The following is a 24,081-nucleotide window of genomic DNA, read 5'->3' on the forward strand; positions in this document are numbered from 1 at the left end:
GTACTCTGGAATGCCCTCCCGGTAACAGTTCGAGATGCCACCTCAGTAGAAGCATTTAAGTCTCACCTTAAAACTCATTTGTATACTGTAGCCTTTAAATAGACTCCCTTTTTAGACCAGTTGATCTGCTGTTTCTTTTCTTTTTCTTCTATGTCCCACTCTCCCCTGTGGAGGGGGTCCAGTCCGATCCGGTGGCCATGTACTGCTTGCCTGTGTATCGGCTGGGAACATCTCTGCGCTGCTGATCCGCCTCCGCTTGGGATGGTTTCCTGCTGGCTCCGCTGTGAACGGGACTCTCGCTGCTGTGTTGGATCCGCTTTGGACTGGACTCTCGCGACTGTGTTGGATCCATTGTGGATTGAACTTTCACAGTATCATGTTAGACCCGCTCGACATCCATTGCTTTCCTCCTCTCTAAGGTTCTCATAGTCATTATTGTCACAGACGTCCCACTGGATCATTATTGTCACCGATGTCCCACTGGGTGTGAGTTTTCCTTGCCCTTATGTGGGCCTACCGAGGATGTTGTGGTGGTTTGTGCAGCCCTTTGAGACACTAGTGATTTAGGGCTATATAAGTAAACATTGATTGATTGATTGATTGATAGTGATGTGGTAATTGACAACAGGTGCATGAGTCCAACTGAATCAGGTGCGTGACATGAGGACAGGTGAAAACTAATGGGTTGTCATGGAAACAAAGCAGGGAGTGAAAAAACAGGAACTGACAAAATCCAAAAAAACTAACTAAACATAATCACCTAAACATGACAACTGTGTGTAATAAATGCACAAATCTTGAGTGATTCATCCTAATTCATATTCATAATGATAACCATATATCTTATTTTTATTATTAACACATGCCTTAATACACATCCATCCATCCATTTTTGTACCGCTTGTCCCTTTTGGGGACGCGGGGGGCGCTGGTGCCGATCTCAGTTGCGTTCGGGCGGAAGTCATCAACATGATAGTCGTAATGGTTTGTACAGTCCTTTGAGACATTTTTAATTTAGGGCTATATAAATAAACATTGATTGATTGATTGATTGATAGTGATGTGGTAATTGACAACAGGTGCATGAGTCCAACTGAATCAGGTGCGTGACATGAGGACAGGTGAAAACTAATGGGTTGTCATTGAAACAAAGCAGGGAGTGAAAAAACAGGAACTGACAAAATCCAAAAAAACTAACTAAACATAATCACCTAAACATGACAACTGTGTGTAATAAATGCACAAGTCTTGAGTGATTCATCCTAATTCATATTCATAATGATAACCATATATCTTATTTTTATTATTAACACATGCCTTAATACACATCCATCCATCCATTTTTGTACCGCTTGTCCCTTTTGGGGACGCGGGGGGCGCTGGTGCCGATCTCAGTTGCGTTCGGGCGGAAGTCATCAACATGATAGTCGTAATGGTTTGTACAGTCCTTTGAGACATTTTTAATTTAGGGCTATATAAATAAACATTGATTGATTGATTGATTGAAGATCTAAACCACAGGTCTATCATTCGACTGGCAAACACAGAAAAGCAAGCCTGGCAGACCTGTCTGACAAGCCTGTAAATGTGTTGGTCATGAATGATGTCTGTTTGTTATTTTTGTTCGTGATGTGTAATGTCTATTGTTTAAATGTACGGCAGTGAAAATGAATTTCCCCGACGGGCACCAATAAGTCTAAATCAATCAAAAAAAGTCGCCACCTCATCACAGGGCCAACACAGATAGACAGACAACATTCACACTCACATTCACACACTAGGGGCAATTTAGTGTTGCCAATCAGCCTATCCCCAGGTGCATGTCTTTGGAGGTGGGAGGAAGCCGGTGTACCCGGATATATATATGTATATATATATATATATATATATATATATACTAGAGATGTCAGATAATGGCTTTGTTGCCAATATCCGATATTCCGATATTGTCCAACTCTTAATTACCGATTCCGATATCGACCGATACCGATACATACAGTCGTGGAATTATCACATTATTGTGCCTAATTTTGTTGTGATTCCCCGCTGGATGCATTTAACAATTTAACAAGGTTTTCCAAAATAAATCAACTCATGTTATGGAAAAAAAGGCCATCATGGCACTGCCATATTTATTATTGAATTCACAAAGTGCATTATTTTTTTTAACATGCCTCAAAACAGCAGCTTGGAGTTTGGGACATGCTTTCCCTGAGAGAGCATGAGGAGGTTGAGGTAGGCGGGGTTGGAGAGGCGGGGTGTTGAGGTGGGAGGTGTATATTGTAGCATTCGGAAGATTTAGTGCTGCAAAGGGTTCTTGTTCTGTTGTGTTACGGTGCGGATGTTCTCCCGAAATGTGTTTGACATTCTTGTTTGGTGTGGGTTCACAGTGTGGCGCATATTTGTAACAGTGTTAAAGTTGTTTATACGGCCACCCTCAGTGTGACCTGTATGGCTGTTGACCAAGTATGCAATGCATTCACTTGTGTGTGTGTGAAAAGCCGTAGATATCATGTGTATGGGCCGGCACGCAAAGGCAGTGCCTTTACGGTTTATTGGCGCTCTGTACTTCTCCCTACATCCGTGGACCACTCCTTAAAAAGTCATACATTTTACTTTTTGAAACTGATACCGATAACTTCTGATATCACATTTTAAAGCATTTATCAGCCGATAATATCGGCAGTCTGATATTATCGGACATCTCTAATATTTACATATACAGACACAGACATATATACACATACATACAGTACAGGCAAAAAGTTTGGACACACCTTCTCATTTCAATGCGTTTTCTTTATATTCATGACTATTTACATTGCAGACTGTCACTGAAGGGATCAAAACTATGACACCTGTGAAGTGAAAACCATTCCAGTTGACTACATTTTGAAGCTCATCAAAAGAGTGTGCCAAGCAGTAATCAAAGCATATGGTGGCGATTTTGAAGAAACTTGAATATAAAACATTTATTTCACCTTTTTTTGTTAAGTACATAACTCCACATGTGTCCATTCATAGTTTTGATGCCTTCAGTGTCAATCTATGTAAATAGTCATGAAAATAGAGAAAACACATTGGATGAGAAGGTGTGTCCAAACTTTTTGCCTGTACTATATGTAAATGTATATGTCTGTGTGTGTGTATATGTATATATATGTCCGATATATGTCCGATAATATCAGACTGCCGATATTATCGGCCGATAAATGCTTTAAAATGTGTGTGTATGTGTGTGTATATATATATATATATATATATATATATATATACTGGATGTGTATATACATATATATATATATATATATATATATATATATATATATATATTAGGGGTGTTGGAAAAAATTGATTCAAATACGAATCGAATCGTTTACCTTGTGCGATTCAGAATCGATTCTCATTTTTAAAAAAATCGTTTTTTTTTTGTTTTTGTTTTTTTAATCAATCCAACAAACCACTACACAGCAATACCATAACAATGCAATCCAATTCCAAAACCAAACCTGACCCAGCAACACTCAGAACTGCAATTAACTGAGCAATTGAGAGGAGACACAAACACCACACAGAACAAACCAAAAGTAATGAAACAAAAATGAATATTATCAACAACAGTATCAATATTAATTATAATTTCAGCAAAGCAGTGATTAAAAATCCCTCACTTACATTATCATTAGACATTTATAAAAATAATAAAAAAGAACAATAGTGTCACAGTGGCTTACACTTGCATCGCATCTCATAAGCTTGACAACACACTGTGTCCAATGTTTTCCCAAAGATAAAATAAGTCATATTTTTGGTTCGTTTAATAGTTAAAACAAATTTACATTATTGCAATCCGCCCTTTACAATTATAAAAGGTTTTTTCTTTAAAAATCTACTACTCTGCTAGCATGTCAGCAGACTGGGGTAGATCCTGCTGAAATTCTATGTATTGAATGAATAGAGAATCCTTTTGAACCGGAAAAATATAGTTTTTGAATCGAGAATCGAATCGAAAAAATCGATATATTATCGAATCGTGACCCCAAGAATCGATATTGAATCGAATCGTGGGACACCCAAAGATTCACAGCCCTAATATATATATATATATATATATATATATATATATATATATATATATATATATATATATATATATATATATATATATATATATATCTATACATATATATATATGTATGTATATATATATATATATATATGTATATATATGTATATATATATATGTATATATATATATATATATATATATATATATATATATATGTATATATATATACACACACATATACATGTATACATAGTGTATATACATATAATGTCTATATATACACACATTTTAAATATATATATCAATAACAAGTGTCAAGTTTAGCTATGTATGGACCTTGGTATTACTTGTTCCACTTGAACAAAGTGTTTGTTATATTGGGATAGCTGAAGTAAAAAGACACAACAACAAATCAAATCCACAGCTTCAAGCTGGGCTCTCAAAACAACACAACACTTGCTTGCATATGCAAAGACATTGTGTGAGCGTGTGTATGTAGAGTGTGTGTAGGTGTGTGTGTGTGTGCGCGCATGCGTCAGCATGCAAATAGAGATGTGCATGACTTTTTAATGTGTGTGTGTGTGTGTGTGTGTGTGTGTGTGTGTGTGTCTGTGCCTACGCCAGAATGCAAATGGAGCTGTGCATGACTTTTTAATGTGTGTGTGTGTGCGTGCGTGTTTGTGTGCGTGTCTGTGTGTGTGTGTGCGTGTGGACCTGAGCCATCTCATTTCTCTCCCAGTGCCTCCTGACTAAGCCGTCATGCACTCTGTCACATTGAGCCCAGAGCACAGTGTGTCTCTTTCATGCAGCTCCCTCCTTCCTCTCATCCTCTCCCCTCCACGCCATTCCCTCTCCTTCTCCTGTCCCTTCTTTCCCCTCCGCAGACCTCAGGGGGACAGCCGGCGGAGGTCATCCCCGACTGTCCCGAGGTCCGTGTGGTTCAAGGTTTTAATGACCTGTTATTGTAATGTTGGCTTTTCTCAGCCTACTGTAATTTCACCCCATAGCTTCCTTTTCCTGTTGTCTTGGACGAAACCTCATTGGGCTTGTTTGTAAATGTTACTTGTCTCGTAAAGCCAGTTATGTGGACGCCTGATAAGCAGTTGTCAACATAAACAAAATAAAAAACGAAACCGGCTCTTTTGGCGTTGTGACTTTGTCCAGCAACATTAGGCGAATGAATAAGAAAACATTTTTGTTTGTTTGTTGACAAGGTTTTCTGCCATTTCTACAAATCTTATTCATACATTTTATATTCTTATCTAATATAGCTGCTTTCCAAACAAAAAAAAAACGTTATACCGGTATTAGTATAGGATAGGATAGGACGGGATAGGTCTTTATTGTCATTGCACGAGTACAACGAAACTTTGTTTTCAGCACAAACCTGTTCAAGATTACACCAACAAACAGTGTACAGGGTTACAGAACAAGAACGCTGATGGGTCGCCATAAGGCGCCCCGTAAAAGATGGGAAAAAGGTCAACGCTGGGGAAGGATGAGTAAAAAAATACATTCTAGACTGGGCTCCTAAGGGGGCCCAGTCTGGAGTGGGAAAAAACCTCCATAGCAAAGCACATATACATATTACAACATACATCTCGAGATATCTAGCAACAGAGGGAAGGTAGTTCAAGGTCATGGTGGTAGGCCGCAGCTCTCAGGCGCTGACCATCCATTTATCACCCCTACGGGATTTGCGTCGAGGGCGTTGGGTTGGGGGGAGGGGGGTTTATGTGTGGCGTATATTTTTATGTGGAAGCGAGTGTGTTGTGTCCTTCGGGAGAGTCTCCAAGCCAGGGAAACAATCCAAGTTAGAATGATTTGTATGCGAGTGAAAACAGAATTTGATTTTCACTCTAAATTGTCTATGACTGGTCCTCAAAACCTGCGGGGCAGACAGTCCAATGTAATCCACAGTTCTTCCCGCATCCTCCAGTCATTTATGGCAGCTTTGGGGTACTTTGAAGACTGCCAGCAACTTCCAATTTGTCGACAAACCAGAGCAACGCTTACTCCAATCAGCAGACGTCCTGTTGTCATAATTCCGAATAGGTGGATATCTTCACGTCCTCGACAGAAAAGTGTCGCCAGGCACGCCGCCCTCCTTCTTCTTCCAAGAGTCCGTCGTGTGTCCAGCAACAACCGCTTCGTCACGACAAGCAGGTTCCCCCAAACCCAAGATCTTGTCAATTTTGTTGAGGCCAGTTAAATAGTTCCAATGTTTACATTTGGAGATCAGTGCAAAAAGAGGCAACAAGTAAGTTAAGACAAGACAAAACAAAGAAGCAAGCAGGAGGGATAAGGGAGAGGAAAGGGGAGCGTCCACCCTCGATGAATGCCAGAGAGAAATATAGTACCACAATGCTAATTAAGTTAAAATTAAAGTACCAATGATTGTCACACACACACTAGGTGTGGCAAAATTATTCTCTGCATTTGATCCATCACCCTTGATCACCCCCTGGAAGGTGAGGGGAGCAGTGAGCAGCAGCGGTGGCCGCGCCCAGGAATCATTTTTTGGTGATTTAACCCCCAATTCCAACCCTTGATGCTGAGTACCAAACAGGGAGGTAATGGGTCCCATTTTAATAATCTTTGGTATAACTTAATTATATTCCGTACTATAACGCCTCTAAAAAGTACCGATCCCCCATGACGTGTCATGCAGACGAGCATGTTCGGCAGTTCACAATCATGGAGTACTTACAAGCAGACACAGTGTGTAGACAGAAAAGGGAGAACTGACGGATTTTGGCTTAATAACTAAAGATAAAGGTGAAACCATAACACTGTAACGCCCTCGGGAACAGGTCCTTTAAAGGGGAACATTATCACAATTTCAAAAGGGTTAAAAACAATAAAAATCAGTTCCCAGTGGCATGTTGTATTTTTTGAATTTTTTTTCAAAATTTTACCGGTCTCCGAATATCCCTAAAAAAAGCTTTAAAGTGCTTGATTTTTGCTATTTGCGATGCCACTATCCATTTCCCTGTGACGTCATACAGTGCTGCCAATGTAAACAAACAATGGCGACTAGCACAGCAAGATATAGCGACATTAGCTCAGATTCAGACTCAGATTTCAGCGGCTTGAGCGATTCATCAGATTACGCATGTATTGAAACAGATGGTTGGAGTATAAAAGTATTGAAGAAGAAACTGGAGCTATTGAGCGAATAGCTATTGACGCTATTCATAGCCATAGCATGGCCGAATAGCTGCGTTAGCATCGCCGGTAAAATGTGCGGACCAAACGATCAGGACTTGTGACACTGGAGCAACTTAAATCCTTCGATTGGTAAGTGTTTTTTTCGCATTAAATGTGGGTGGAAGGAAACGTAATATAGTTGCAAATGCATCTGCAGGTTATCCATACATCTCTGTGCCATGTCTGCTTTGGCACCGCCGGTAAATAGCATGTTAGCGTCAATTAGCATAGCATGTTAGCATCGATTAACTGGCAGTCACGCCGCGACCAAATATGTCTGATTAGCAAATAAGTCAACATCAACAGAACTCACCTTTGTGATTTTGTTGACTTTATTGTTGCAGATGCATCTGCAGGTTATCCATACATCTCTGTGCCATGTCTGTCATCGCCGTTAAAATGTGGAGACACTCCGGTACATTCAACGGGGGTTTGGCGGCAGACACTTTCGCATCTTCGGGCCAGTTGTGCAACTTGAATCCCTCCCTGTTAGTGTTGTTACACCCTCCGACAACACACCGACGAGGCATGATGTCTCCAAGGTTCCAAAAAATAGTCGAAAAAACGGAAAATAACAGAGCTGAGACCCAATGTTTACAATGGGTTGAAAATGAAAATGGCGGCTGTATTACCTCGGCGACGTCACATTCTGACGTCATCCCCTCCAGAGCGATAAACAGAAAGGCGTTTAATTCGCAAAAAATTCACCCATTTAGAGTTCGGAAATCGGTTAAAAAAATATATGGTCTTTTTTCTGCAACATCAAGGTATATATTGACGCTTACATAGGTCTGGTGATAATGTTCCCCTTTAAGACATGGCTAGTAAGCAAGCGGCTAATATCCATCCGCAGTCAGCAGTGTTGTAACTACTTCTAAATCACTAACCCTTGTCTCCACGGCGACTAGTACAGTAGTAAAATTATTTCAAGTATTGTCCCTGTACAACAAGTGATAGCTATACATGCTTCACTACACACCGTCAGCACCCTAGACTCATAACATTGGATGTGTTAAAACTGCTCTACAGTTACTAACGTAAAGACAAGATTTCACTACATTCGATAATTAACCATTAAGACGATGATCTTAACTTCGAAAACACTACACACATGTAGTTGAAGGTAATACTTAGTCAACAACCGTATGAACAACGCCAACACTGTCATAAATATGTGCCATCTAGTGAAACCACACTAAACAACAATAACAAACACATTTTTGGAGAATATTTGCACCGCAACACAACATGAACACTACAGAACAAATTCCCATAATTCCCTGCAGCACCATCTCTTCTGGGACGCTACAATATAAACACCCATGCGTGGATCTACACCTAACATCTACTGTAATCATACAAAGTACAATAGTGTATCTAGTCGATACTACTATGATTACATCAATATTTTTTCGCATCATAAAATTGTCTTTTTTTTAATTTTTTTTTTTTTTTTTAACTCAGGAAATATGTCCCTGGACACAGGAGGACTTTAATATGACCAATGTCCGATCCTGTAACTACTTGGTATCGGATCGATGCTTAAATGTGTGGTATCATCCAAAACTAATGTAAAGTATCAGACAACAGAAGGATACGTGATTATTACATTTTAACAGAAGTGTTGCTAGAACATGTTGAAACAGAAAATAAGCAGATATCAACAGTTGATGAACAAGTAGATTAATAATGTATTTTCTACCACTTGTCCTTAATACTTTTAACAAAATAATAGAATGAAAAATGACAGAATATGTTACTGCATACATCAGCAGACTAATTAGAAGTCTTTGTTTGTTTACTTACTACTAAAAGACAAGTTAAGTTGTCTTGTATGTTCAATATTTTATTTAAGGACATACTTGCAATAAGAAACATGTGTTTAATGTACCGTAAGATTTTTTTGGTTAAAATAAAGCCAATAATAAAAAAAATTGTGGTCCCCTTTATTTAAAAAAAGTACCGAAATACTTTTGGGTACCGGTACCAAAATATTGGTATCGGGACAATACTACCACAACGTTATTAAGTAGAACAAGAGTGGTAAACCTTTTTATTCCCGCGTTCCGGTGTGTGTTAAATCACGGTTTAATTACAGGCTAATTCAAAAAGCGGAATTTAATTTCACAGGTTTTTACTGAAAACTTCAACCTAATTGTACACGAATGAAGCATTTTGGATTTACAATTTCAACAATGAACGTTAAAACATTAAACACCCATAGAATATTACCTTTTTACACAACTTTCGCATAAAAAAAGGTTGCTTCTTTGACTCTTTGACGTTTTATAATCCACAGGGTTCAAAGCGTAGGAAAAAAGTAGCGGTTTATAGCTTTTAGTAATTTTTTACATTATAATCTACTAACATGTTTTACAGCCTCTTCTTCTAGGAGCTGCTGTGATGCTGTGCGGTAACTTAGACCTGTGTTTTTCAACCACTGTGCCGCGGCACACTAGTGTGCCTTGAGATACAGTCTGGTGTGCCATGGGAGATTATGTTCACTTATTTGGGTCAAAAATACTTTTTGCAAACCAGTAAGTATAATCCGCAAATAATGTGCCATTGTTGAGTGGTCTGTGCTGTTCAGAGCTTGGCAGAGTAACCGTGTAATACTCTTCCATATCAGTAGGTGGCAGCTGGCTGTAGATGTCGGGAACAGGTCGTGTGAGACGATGGTTTGTCGTGATAGATAGATAGATAGATAGATAGATGGATAGATAGATAGATAGATAGACAGATAGATAGATAGATAGATAGTACTTTATTGATTCCTTCAGGAGAGTTCCTTCAGGAAAATTAAAATTCCAGCAGCAGTGTACAGAGTTGAGATCAATTTAAAAAAAACAAAACAAAAAAAAAACAATATGTGATAACAATATGCAGAAGACAGCGGGAGGCAGTGTGCAGGTAAAAAGGTATCTAATGCTTAAACAAAAAAATAAACAAAAGTTGAGTGCCCCTAAGAAAAGGCACTCAAGCTTAATGAATCCGGAATGAAACTAAAACTGAACTGGCTACAAAGTAAAGAAAAACAGAATGCTGGACGACAGCAAAGACTTACAGCGTGTGGAGCAGAAACAGTGTCCACAAAGTACATCCATCCGTACATGACATGACAACAACGTCCACACAAAGAAGGCTAGCAACGGCTGAAATAGTCTCGATTGCTAAAACAAAGCACGGTGCGGGGAACAGTGCTCAAAGGAAAACATAAAACTGCAACAGGAAAATACCAACAAAACAGGAAAAGCCACCAAAATAGGAGCGCAAGACACTGCACACAAGAAAACACCAAAAAACTAAAACGGCGTTATATGACAGTGCTTTGAGACAAGTATAATTATGCATGGTTGGTTATGGTTTAAATTCATATTCAACAATTCCGATGACGAGTTTTTACTGTCAATATCGAGTTACATTTTATAATGATTTCTCCTGGTGGTGCGCCTTTGGATCTTTTCAATGAAAAAAATGTGCCTTGGCTCAAAAAAGGTTGAAAAACTAATTTAGACTACCGTAATTACTCATTCAACATATCCCTGGAAAGTACAGGGCCTTTCATTTCACAAAACATCAGAATATTTTCAAAATTGCATTATGATTTGGAATAGTTGAGTTGAAAAGCTTAATGAGGCAAAGGTGGTCTGCAGGTTAAAGGGACGGCGTGGCGCAGTGGTAGAGTGGCCGTGCGCAACCTGGGGGTCACTGGTTCAGATCCCACCTGGAACCAACTTCGTCACGTCCATTGTGTCCTGAGCAAGACACTTCACCCTTGCTCCTGATGGGTGCTGGTTGGCCTTGCATGGCAGCTCCCTCCATCAGTGTGTGAATGTGTGTGTGAATGGGTAAATGTGGAAGTAGTGTCAAAGCGCTTTGAGTACCTTGAAGGTAGAAAAGCGCTATACAAGTACAACCCATTTATTTATTTATTTATAGTTCACCATTCAGTTTCTTAATGCAAAGCAAAATGTATTTTCTATCTTTCTTCACATAGTTCAAATGTTGTTTGTGTTTTTCAGGGTGACTGTGGTGATGCGGGGGTTAATGCTCGTCTTGCTTCACCAAGCCAGAAGGTGAGATAATCAGATTATATTTGTTGTTTTTGTTGTTTGTCTTCTCCATCTGCAAGTACCTGGCCTATAAGGTAATGTTGTGTGGGCAATACTGAAAACATTGGTATCAATCAGGTACCAAGTCAATACAGGGCCACGACTGCTCATAGTGATATTGATACTTCGTTATAAACATCCATCCATTTTCTACCGCTTATTCCCTTTCGGGGTCATGGGGGGCGCTGGCGCCTATCTAAGCTACAATCGGGCGGAAGGCGGGGTACACCCTGGACAAGTCGCCACCTCATCGCAGGGCCAACACAGATAGACAGACAACATTCACACTCACATTCACACACTAGGGCCAATTTAGTGTTGCCAATCAACCTATCCCCAGGTGCATGTCTTTGGAAGTGGGAGGAAGCCGGAGTACCCGGAGGGAACCCACGCATTCACGGGGAGAACATGCAAACTACACACAGAAAGATCCCGAGCCTGGATTTGAACCCAGGACTGCAGGACCTTCGTATTGTGAGGCAAACGCACTAACCCCTCTCCCACCGTGAATCCCCTTATAAACATGTATTTCTATATAAATATATGTATATATATATATATATATATATATATATATATATATATATATTTAACCTTTATTTATCCAAGGCAGAGGTATCAAACTCAAATACATTCATCCATCCATCCATCCATCTTCTTCCGCTTATCCGAGGTCGGGTCGCGGGGGCAACAGCCTAAGCAGGGAAACCCAGACTTCCCTCTCCCCAGCCACTTCGTCTAGCTCTTCCCGGGGGATCCCGAGGCGTTCCCAGTCCAGCCGGGAGACATAGTCTTCCCAACGTGTCCTGGGTCTTCCCCGTGGCCTCCTACCGGTTGGACGTGCCCTAAACACCTCCCTAGGGAGGCGTTCGGGTGGCATCCTGACCAGATGCCCGAACCACCTCATCTGGCTCCTCTCGATGTGAAGGAGCAGCGGCTTTACTTTGAGTTCCTCCTGGATGGCAGAGTTTCTCACCCTATCTCTAAGGGAGAGCCCCGCCACACAGTGGAGGAAACTCATTTCGGCCGCTTGTACCCGTGATCTTATCCTTTCGGTCATGACCCAAAGCTCATGACCATAGGTGAGGATGGGAACGTAGATCGACCGGTAAATTGAGAGCTTCGCCTTCCGGCTCAGCTCCTTCTTCACCACAACGGATCGGTACAACGTCCGCATTTCTGAAGACGCCGCACCGATCCGCCTGTCGATCTCACGATCCACTCTTCCCCCACTCGTGAACAAGACTCCTAGGTACTTGAACTCCTCCACTTGGGGCAGGGTCTCCTCCCCAACCCGGAGATGGCATCCCACCCTTTTCCGGGTGAGAACCATGGACTCGGACTTAGAGGTGCTGATTCTCATTCCGGTCGCTTCACACTCGACTGCGAACCGATCCAGTGAGAGCTGAAGATCCCGGTCGGATGAAGCCATCAGTACCACATCATCTGCAAAATGCAGAGACCTAATCCCACGGTCACCAACTCAAATACAGAGTGGGCCAAAATTTAAAACTGAACAAAGCCGCGGGCCAAGGTTGAACAAATGAACCTTTTAATAGGGACCCAAACAAATTTTGCATTGAATATTGAACAAGCAAGGCTTGTATAACTTTATAGTGACATGCAAGATCGAGTTTCAAATAATAATAATAATCATTAAAAAATATCAATGGCATATCAAATAAAATGTAAATACACATTTAATGCCTCTTTTCTATTAGCAGCCTTCTTAGGTAAATATCAAAATATATTGTAGCGTCCCGAAAGAGTTAGTGCTGCAAGGGGTTCTGGGTATTTGTTCTGTTATGTTTATGTTATGTTACTGTGCGGATCTTCTCCCGAAATGTGTTTGTCATTCTTGTTTGGTGTGAGTTCACAGTGTGGCGCATATTTGTAACAGTGTTAAAGTTGTTTATACGGCCACCCTCAGTGTGACCTGTATGGATGTTGACCAAGTATGCGTTGCATTCACTTATGTGTGTAATAGCCGCATATATTATGCGAGTGGGCCTGCACGCTGTTTGTATGGAGGAAATGCGGACGTGACGACAGGTTATAGGAAATGCTAAAGGCAGTGCCTTTAAGGCACGCCCTTAATATTGTCGTCCGGGTGGAAATCGGGAGAATGCTTGCCCCGGGCGATTTTCGGGAGGGGCACTGAACTTCGGGTGGATTGGCAATTGTGAGAAATTGCGGTGTTACAGCGGCACCGCTGCTGTGTCATAACGGCGGGCCAGCTGTAATGTATAGGGCCAAATTAAATTACACGGCGGGCCAATTTTGGCCCGCGGGCCAGAGTTTGACACCCATGATCCAAGGTAAGACATTTAAGAACAGATTTCCATTATCAATGCTCACCTTGCAAAGAGGGCAACATTTACATGTTAGAGATGTTGGAGTGTGATGATGATATCTTATTGACTCTGGTTTACCAAAAGAAAATAATTGCTATAATAGCTCTCAACAGTTCACAGTTGTTTCGGAACATAAATGAATGTTTAACCTTCGTCTTGTGTTAGGGTCGGCACCGACCCGTTTTAGTTTTTAAATGCATAAAAAACACCACATACATTTATTTTTTTGCATCAAAGCTTTTTGACTTTGTCAGGAACCTCTTTGTCAACAAAATAAAGCATTTTAATTTTTTTCACTAAATTATAAAATGCTCTGGTCGAAATTAGGCCCTTGGTGTTGTTAGGGTCGGTTTCGACCCAGTTATAAAAATAAGATGATAAAGCAATGATAAGAGCCAAAACTGAACACACTGACAGCCAGCTCCTCTCCCAATCATGTGAGCTTTAGTGGATTCTCATTTTACCTTGTTATCCTGTACAAAAACAGACAAAAGACGGACACTAAAAGTGTCAGTTTTTGCCACTCTGATTTTGTTTTTTTATTAGTTCTGGAACTAGTAATCTATTTCTCTTGGTTTCATTTGCTTGATTGGTTGTTGTTTGTTTGATGTTGGATTTCTGTTGCTGAAAAAAATACTTTTTAGCCTTTTTCTTGAAGTAAATATATATGGGTCGAAATTGACCCGTAACACCATAGATGTTACTATAGTTAAAATTGTTAAAATGAAAAAATAAATAAAACACATTTATTTAAGAGATGTGTTCTAATACCCCTTAGTAATAGTTAGGTAACACAACAACCTTTTTTTTTATTTATACGATTCTCTTTAGGTTCGTTTTACAATTTTTAAAAATTGAAATCGACGGGTATACTGACAAAAAAAAGGCCCAATGGCCCAAACCAAAAATATTAAAACCAATATTTTCAAGGATAAGGAAGCCTAACAATGTAACCAAAAGACGAGAAACAAATGATAGATAATTGTTTTTAGTGTATTTTACAGCTGATTTAAGACATGGGTCAAAACCGACCCGTTAACATAAGAGATGGTAACAGAAAGCTAACACAAGAGGAAGGTTAAGATGGACGAACACTTTTCAAGCATAAACCAAACACAAAGAATGTCTGCAACTTGTGGACCATAAATAAATAAAGAAGCCTTTGTATTGTTTATTTCCGTAATAATTATTCACATTATAAGGCAGGGATAGGGAACCTATGGCTCTAGAGCCAGATGTGGCTCTTTTGATGACTGCATCTGGCTCTCGGATAAATCTGAGCTAACACTGCTTAACACAATAAGTAATGACTAATTCCACTTGTAATCAAAGTGTGAAAAATAACGTTCAAAATATTAAACATGCTCATGCATTTGAATCCATCCATCCTTTTTTCTACCGCACTTTATTTATTTATTTATTTTTTGGTTTGCCCTCCTGGGGGTTCTTCAGACCACCAAGCACCGACATGAAAGCCTGTTTCAGGGTTCCGTAATATTTTTTATGTTTCAATAAGTCTCTCAGTTGCTTTCCAGCAATGGTCTTTTTCTCTTTCGTTCTCGCTCGCACTCTGGCTCCAGCTCCAACCCTGTCCCTCCTCCTGGCTGCTGCTTATAACAGAGCGACAGGTGATTAGATAACAAGGCCCAGGTGGGTTGTCTACGCACCTGTCGCTGATTTCGAGGCCGGTCCTGGCACACCCCGATTCGCTGCAGGCCCGCAGGCCACGCCCCTCCACAGTTAGCTTCAGAATATCAATGTTATTACAAAGAATAAGAGACTTTTTATACTCTAGTAATGTTGGTTTTACTTGAAATTGCACGCATTTAGGTGTGTTCAGTGTTGAAAAAAAAATTATATGGCTCTTACGTAAATACATTTTTAAATATTCGGATTCTTGGCTCTCTCAGCCAAAAAGGTTCCCCACCCCTGTTATAAGGTATATGCAGTAATTTGTCAATAAGCTCTGAGTATGTGCATTTGCTGCCATCTAATGTCCACTTTTAAGTCTGCGCGGAATAAAACGAGTATAACATCAATACAGTATATATATATTTTTTAATCCTGTGACTTTTGAGGTTTCAAGAGACACCTCAAACATTGATGACAAATGAATAAAATCGCAAGTGGATACCATGTTATTGAAAATAAAAAGAATAAGCCTCAAAACATGGCAACATTGGCCGGCACTCTCGAAAAAAGCTGCGGTGAAGTCAGGTTTTTACAGAATCCTGGAGGGACTGATACTTCATTTAGTATTTAAGGACTGTGATGTTATCAAATCCAGTAATGGTGCACTTCAACACGATGAAGTTAATCATTCCTTGCATGTTTGAAAAAAGCCAAAAGCGACAGAAGTCCATCATAAAATTGTGTCTGAGAAAAAAAATGATGAGGACCAACATTATAGACTCTGAATAAGCAATTTTCATTGACATGATTCTCAGTCTGTCTGTCCAGCTGCTGTCTGAATATTTAAGTAAATGGTAAATCACAGTGAGTCTGCAAATAATCCGTTTTTTAACTTAACAGCATCAGCAAAGCTCCTCTCACTTTATTCATTGCAAAATTATCGCATGCAGTTTCATACTTTTTTAATTAACTTTTTATCGCAACATTTGGGTCACAAGCAGTGATTTCAACGATGCTCATTTCGGCCCCCACTCGGAGCAAAACATTGTGTATTGTGAATTCTAAATTTGATGCTAATGTGCTGAAATGAATATTTTACATCTGATCTTTCAAAGTGAAACCAAGCTCTCGGTTTTCTCTGCAAATACCTGCAGTTAAGTTATTTTTTGTGGAACAAAGGATGAAAAAGGATTGGAGACTCCTGATTTACTTCACAAAAATATGTAAATAAATAATCAATTATCAGTACTAGGGAATCAGTGTCAGCCAATTTCCGTGAACAAGTACGTGATCGGCCAATGCTAATTAAAGGCCTACTGAAATGAGATTTTCTTATTTAAATGGGAATAGCGGGTCCATTCTATGTGTCATACTTGATCATTTCGCAATATTGCCATATTTTTTCTGAAAGGATTTAGTAGAGAACATCGACGATAAAGTTCGCAACTTTTGTTTGCTAATAAAAAAGCCCTTCCTTTACCGGAAGTATGTGCGCGTGACGTCACGAGTTGCAGGACTCCACACATATTTACATTGTTTTTAATGGAGCCACCAGCAGTAAGAGCTATTCGGACCGAGAAAGCGACATTTTCCCCATTAATTTGAGCGAGGATGAAAGATTTTTGAATTAGGAAATTGATAGGATTTAAAAAAAAAAAAAAAAAAAAAAAGTGACGGCAGTGTGAGCGTTTCAGATGTAATTAGACACATTTACTAGGATAATTCTAATTCTGGAAGATCCCTTATCTGCTTAAAGGGGAACATTATCACGATTTCAAAAGGGTTAAAAACAATACAAATCAGTTCCCAGTGGATTGTTGTATTTTTGGAAGTTTTTTATTTTATTTTACCGGTCCCCGAATATCCTTAAAAAAAGCTTTAAAGTGCTTGATTTTCGCTATTTGCGATGCCACTATCCATTTCCCTGTGACGTCATACAGTGCTGCCAATGTAAACAAACAACGGCGAATACCACAGCAAGATATAGCGACATTAGCTCGGATTCAGACTCGGATTTCAGCCACTTAAGCGATTTAACAGATTACGCATGTATTGAAACGGATGGTTGGAGTATGAAAGTATTGAAGAAGAAACTGAAGCTATTGAGCGAATAGCTATTGACGCTATTCATAGCCATAGCATGGCCGAATAGCTGCGTTAGCATCGCCGGTAAAATGTGCGGACCAAACGATCAGGACTTTCGCATCTCGTGACACTGGAGCAACTTAAATCCGTCGATTGGTAAGTGGTTTTTTTGCATTAAATGTGGGTGGAAGGAAACGTAATATAGTTGCAAATGCATCTGCAGGTTATCCATACATCTCTGTGCCATGTCTGCTTTACCACCACCTTTAAATAGCATGTTAGCATCGATTAGCGTAGCATGTTAGCATCGATTAGCTGGCAGTCAACATCAACAAAACTCACCTTTGTGAATTTGTTGACTTTATAGTTGCAAATGCATCTGCAGGTTATCCCTACATCTCTGTGCCATGTCTGCTTTAGCACCGCCGGTAAATAGCATGTTAGCATTGATTAGCATAGCATGTTAGCATCGATTAGCTGGCAGTCACGCCGCAACCAAATATGTCTGATTAGCACATAAGTCAACATCAACAAAACTCACTTTTGTGATTTTGTTGACTTTATCGTTGCAAATGCATCTGCAGGTTATCCATACATCTCTGTGCCATGTCTGTCATCGCCGGTAAAATGTGGAGACACTCCGGTACATTCAATGGGGGTCTGGCGGCAGACACTTTCGCATCTTCGGGCCAGTGGTGCAACTTGAATCCCTCCCTGTTGGTGTTGTTACACCCTCCGACAACACACCAACGAGGCATAATGTCTCCAGAGTTCCAAAAAATAGTCAAAAAAATTGAAAATAACAGAGCTGAGACCCGGTGTTTGTGATGTGTTGAAAATGAAAATGGCGGCTGTATTACCTCGGAGACGTCACGTTCTGACGTCATCGCAAAAAGAGCGATAAACAGAAAGGCGTTTAATTCGCCAAAATTCACCCATTTAGAGTTTGGAAATCGGTTAAAAAAATATATAGTCTTTTTTTCTGCACCATCAAGGTATATATTGACGCTTACATAGGTCAGGTGATAATGTTCCCCTTTAATGTTTTAATAGTGCTTTAGTGAGATTGTAAAGATTGTAAAGCCATACCTTGAGGTCTGATGGCTGCGGTGAACACGCAGTGTCTCATAGAGAAGCCGAGGTACCAAGCTCACGGCTGCCTTTTTTGACAGCTGCTGCAGGATGACGAATAATCCAATGATGTCTCCGGCAAGATATATATCACAATTTTCCGATCCTAAAACATGCCGGTTGACGTAGAGAAAAACATGTTCGCTTGACCGCTCTGCTTCACAACAAACAAAGAAACAACGGCTGTGTCTCGGTGCTAAACACAGCTGCAATCCACCGCTTTCCACCAACAGCATTGTTCTTTATAGTCTCCATTATTATTTGAACAAATTGCAAAAGATTCAGCAACACAGATGTCCAGAATACTGTGTAATTATGCGATTAAAGCAGACAACTTTTAGCCGCTAGTGGTGCTGAGCTAATATTTCCTGACAGTCCGTGACGTCACGTACACGCGTCATCATTCCGCGATGTTTTCAACAAGAAACTCGCGGGAAATTTAAAATTGCAATTTATTAAACTAAAAAGGCCGTATTGGCATGTGTTGCAATGTTAATATTTCATCATTGATATATAAACTATCAGACTGCGTGGTCGGTAGTAGTGGGTTTCAGTAGGCCTTTAAGTCATTTCAATGCCGATCACAAGAGCCGATCCCCTCTTTGCTGATACTTTGTTTATTTTTGGTCCCCTGGTTGATAGGCAGCTAAATATAGATCTCCATACACAGTATGGTGCCGGTCCATTAAGTTAAAAATCATCATCTCCATTGCAAGAAATAAACTACATTCCTCACAAGTACTATTATCACTGGATGACCAGGCCAAACATGTTACACACCAGTAAGAACAAGCAGGAACAAACATGAAGGCGTGGCAACGGCTAAACTAGCCGCTAAGGTAGCTCTAAACAACAACAAGAAATACTGTAAAAACCTTGAGAAATGTGGTCTTCATGTGTCATTGGGCATGTTAAGGGATAGTCTTGAATCCTAACACAAACCAACATTTAATGACCGTGACCTTCAATACCTCACTGTATCAAAAACCGACATCAATCTCTAAAGGATATCACCACATTGGCTCAGGAACATTTCAGAAAACCACTGTCACTAAATACAGTTCGTCGCTACATCTGTAAGTGCAAGTTAAAGCTGTATTATGCAAAGCAAAAGCCATTTATCAACAACATCCAGAAACGCCGCCGGCTTCTCTGGGCCCGAGATCATAAGATGAACTGATGCAAAGTGGAAAAGTGTTCTGTGGTCTGACGAGTCCACATTTCAAATTGTTTTTGGAAATATTTGACATCGTGTCATCCGGATCAAAGGGGAAGCGAACCATTCAGACTGTTATCGACGCAAAGTTCAAAAGCCAGCATCTGTGATGGTATGGGGGTGCATTAGTGCCTAAGGCATGGGTAACTTACACATCTTTGAAGGCACCATTAATGCTGAAAGGTACATACAGGTTTTGGAACAACATATGCTGCCATCTAAGCGCCGTCTTTTTCATGGACGCCCCTGCTTATTTCAGTAAGACAATGCCAAGCCACATTCAGCACGTGTTACAACAGCGTGGCTTCGTAAAAAAAGAGTGCGGGTACTTTCCTGGCCCGCCTGCAGTCCAGACCTGTCTCCCATCGAAAATGTGTGGTGCATTATGAAGCGTGAAATACGACAGCGGAGACCCCGGACTGTTGAACGACTGAAGCTCTACATTAAACAAGAATGGGAAATAATTCCAATATCAAAGCTTCAACAATTAGTTTCCTCAGTTCCCAAATGTTTATTGAGTGTTGTTAAAAGAAAAGGTGATGTAACACAGTGGTGAACATGCCCTTTCCCAACTACTTTGGCACGTGTTGCAGCCATGAAATTCTACGTAATTATTATTTGCAAAAAATAAAATAAAGATTATGAGTTTGAACATCAAATATCGTGTCTTTGTAGTGCATTCAATTGAATATGGGTTGAAAAGGATTGGCAAATCATTGTATTCCGTTTATATTTACATTTAACACAGATTCCCAACTCATATGGAAACGGGGTTTGTACATCATTTTTTTTAGACTTTTAACATCAAAACTGTCGCCTCCATTATGATGTGCAGAGCTGTTTTTAAATCTTGACCTAAAGAAAGTATTTCAATGGTGGAAATCTGTGCTTTCACCATTGAAATACGAGTTATTACGGTAACCTACGTCACAGCAGCTCAGACCAGTAACAAAGCAGTGTAGGCGGGGTTTGTTTTGAGAGCAGCCAGAAACCAATGCGGAAGCACATTTTTACATGATAATATATCATATTATAGGTGTTTATTACACTTTGCATTCATATTTTGCTGTTTTTTTTTTTTTTTACATTTGAATTATTGAGGAGCTGGTCTGAGAATTAAAAGAGGAGCGGTGTTCATTTGTTGTTAATATTCAGTGTTTCATTGTCCATAGTTAATATTGGAAATCCCACTTTTTTTATTTTAAAGGTGCATTTTGGGCGTCACATTCAGTGAACAACTGTAAAGTTATATTCAGTTTTTTGAGGTGGTCTGTCGTAACTTTTTTAGTACTCCGTCTGACATTGTGACTTTTGGTGTTAGTGTTCCTGGACCCAAACACACGTAGTGTACAGCAAGATTTTACAGCTAGATGTGTATATGTAAGTTACACACCAGACATATTTTTTTGTGTTCATTTTTGTGTCCAAACTGTACTGTATATATATATATATATATATATATATATATATATATATATATATATATATATTGGCAACACTAAATTGGCCCTAGTGTGTGAATGTGAGTGTGAATGTTGTCTGTCTATCTGTGTTGGCCCTGCGATGAGGTGGCGACTTGTCCAGGGTGTACCCTGCCTTCCGCCCGATTGTAGCTGAGATAGGCGCCAGCGCCCCCCGCGACCCCGAAAGGGAATAAGCGGTAGGAAATGGATGGATGGATGGATATATATATATATATATATATATATATATATATATATATATATATATATATATATATATATATATATATATATATATAAATATATATTGGAAAAAAAAACTGGCACTATTAGAGACGCGCCCCCAGCTGGATGTATGGGGCACAATACAATGAACATCATTGCAGTGCAGGATGTGTAAATATGTTCGTTTATTGGTATTCGGTTAAGCCAGGACAAAATACAATACATAGAACAATAAATTACACAGAAATAAAAATGGTCAAAATGTGACTAGAACATGTTGAATTCTATTATGTCAGCTGGGGCAAAAATTATTCTCTGTACTGTTTTGTCTTGCCTTTTTGAAAAACAAATATTTGGCCTGGGGGTAGAGGCTAAAAATGATTGTGTAGGTAAGACGCATCGGTTAAAATAATGGAAACCATCTGAAGTAAAATGTTTGTACAAAACCCAAAACCAGTGAAGTTGGCACGCTGTGTAAATCGTAAAAAAAAAGAGAATATAATGATTTGCAAATCCTTTTCAACATATATTCAATTGAATAGACCGCACATGTTTCAAAAAAGCTGGCACAAGTGCCAAAAAAGACTGAAGAAGTTGAGGAATGCTCATCAAACACTTATTTAGAACCTCCAACAGGTGAACAGGCTAATTGGGAACAGGTGGGTGCCATAATTGGGTATAAAAGCAGCTTCCATGAAATGTTCAGTCTTTAACAAACAAAAATGGGGCGAGGGTCACCACTTTGTGAACAAATGTGTTAGCAAATTGTCAAACAGTTTAAGAACAGCATTTCTCAACGAGCTATTGCAAGGTATTTATGGATTTCATCATCTACGGTCCGTAATATCATAAAAGTTTCGGAGAATCTGGAGAAATCACTGCACGTAAGCGGCTAAGCCCGTGACCTAAGATCCTTCAGGCGGTACTGCATCAAGAAGCGACCTCAGTGTGTAAAGGATATCACCATATGGGCTCAGGAACACTCCAGAAAACCACTGTGAGTAACTACAGTTACTGTAAGTGCGAGTTAAAACTGTACTATGCAAAGCCAAAGCCATTTATCAACAACACCCAGAAACGGCGCCGGCATTGTTACAACTTGTTTAATTCTAATATGGCAGCTGGGACAAAATTACATCCGTACGGTTTTGTCTTGCCTCTTCGAAATAAAAATATTTGACCTGGGGGGAGAAGCTGAAAACAATTGTGTAGGTAAGACGCAACGGTTGAAATAGAGGAAGCCATTTGAAGTAACATTTTTGTAGAAATACGATCTTTCTCATACGACTGGCAACGCTGCAGCTGATGATTTTTCTTTCGACCACAAACAAATCGAGAGGGAAATAACACCACTTCCGCCGGTTTGCCTCAATTGCTTCTAGATACGATTAAATCAATCATAACGCACTATCAATAACTAATGGTTTCAATTCTTCTGACCGTTAAGTCAACAGACATTAATCCTAGTGATGGGTGAATATCATCGCGGTTATACAGACATCACACTGATACTGTGTTGGTGTTTCAAAATGGCACCATCCGCTGGATTAAAAAAACACTTTTGACCTAAAACTAAAATAAATGGTTAACAATATCATTGTTTTTGACACACACATCAAGGAACACAGTATCACTCCTCGTGTCTTATAATGCATCGACGTTTCAGTATCGTATGCACCATCATTAATAATTCCTTATTCTCTAAACGTCACCACTTAAATACCTTTCACCTTCCAGGGCTCCACAGGGGAACCGGGTTTACCAGGACTACCAGGTCCTCCTGGGTATCCGGGGTACAAAGGGCACAAGGTAAGATCAAACACACCATAGACAATGCAAATTGGAGTCTTTTTTTCAATCCATATTATATCCTAGTACTAACATGAATGTATTCCAGGGGGAGTTGGGAGAGCCAGGTCCAAAAGGAAATGAGGTATGATGCGTTTCATGTTTAATATCCTCACATTCAATGTTGATATAGGAGTTTATGCGGGACTAATTAAGTTCATTGTTGTTATCCCTGCCGGAAAAGTAACGTGTTATGAGGAATGAAGCCATGAAAACACATTGTATGTGTAAATATGATGCAAGGCATATACTGTATACTGTACTCAAATTCATAATAATGTCAAAATGTTCCACCTAGGGCTGGGCGATATGGCCTTTTATTAATATCCCGATATTTTTAGGCCATGTCACGATACATGATATAAATCTCGATATCTTGCCTTAGCCTTGAATGAACACTTGATACATATAATCACAGCAGTATGATGATTCTATGAGTCTACATTAAAACATTCTTCTTCATACTGCATTAATATATGCTCATTTTAAACTTTTATATAGAGAGGGAAATCACAACTAAGACCAAAACTGTATTTATTAAACAGTTATTAAGCAGTGGCACAAACATTCATGTCATTTCCAAAACAGAAATTGCAAGATTGTCAGAGACATTTTAAAACAAGCTATAAGTGCACTTTTGTGCATGATGTCACTAAGATGACATATCAAAACAACGCTAAATTAAAGTGCACGTTTTTGCCACTACCATGATTTAAAACAAATAAAGTGCACATTT

The 24,081-nt window shown here is 39.6% G+C and overlaps 1 protein-coding gene across 1 annotated transcript in view; it reads left to right on the top strand.

Moving 5' to 3' along the window:
- LOC133569664 (collagen alpha-1(XXI) chain-like) overlaps positions 1-24,081 on the top strand; it is a 222,237-nt gene that overhangs the window by 115,918 nt on the left and 82,238 nt on the right. Inside the window, exons 9-11 of the mRNA XM_061922174.1 lie at positions 11,302-11,355; positions 23,235-23,306; positions 23,395-23,430. Of these exons, the coding sequence (XP_061778158.1) occupies positions 11,302-11,355; positions 23,235-23,306; positions 23,395-23,430 (162 nt within the window). The remainder of the gene's footprint in view (positions 1-11,301; positions 11,356-23,234; positions 23,307-23,394; positions 23,431-24,081) is intronic.

Source organism: Nerophis ophidion, linkage group LG15 (assembly GCF_033978795.1).
Source record: "Nerophis ophidion isolate RoL-2023_Sa linkage group LG15, RoL_Noph_v1.0, whole genome shotgun sequence".
In the NCBI taxonomy this organism is placed as follows: domain Eukaryota; kingdom Metazoa; phylum Chordata; class Actinopteri; order Syngnathiformes; family Syngnathidae; genus Nerophis; species Nerophis ophidion.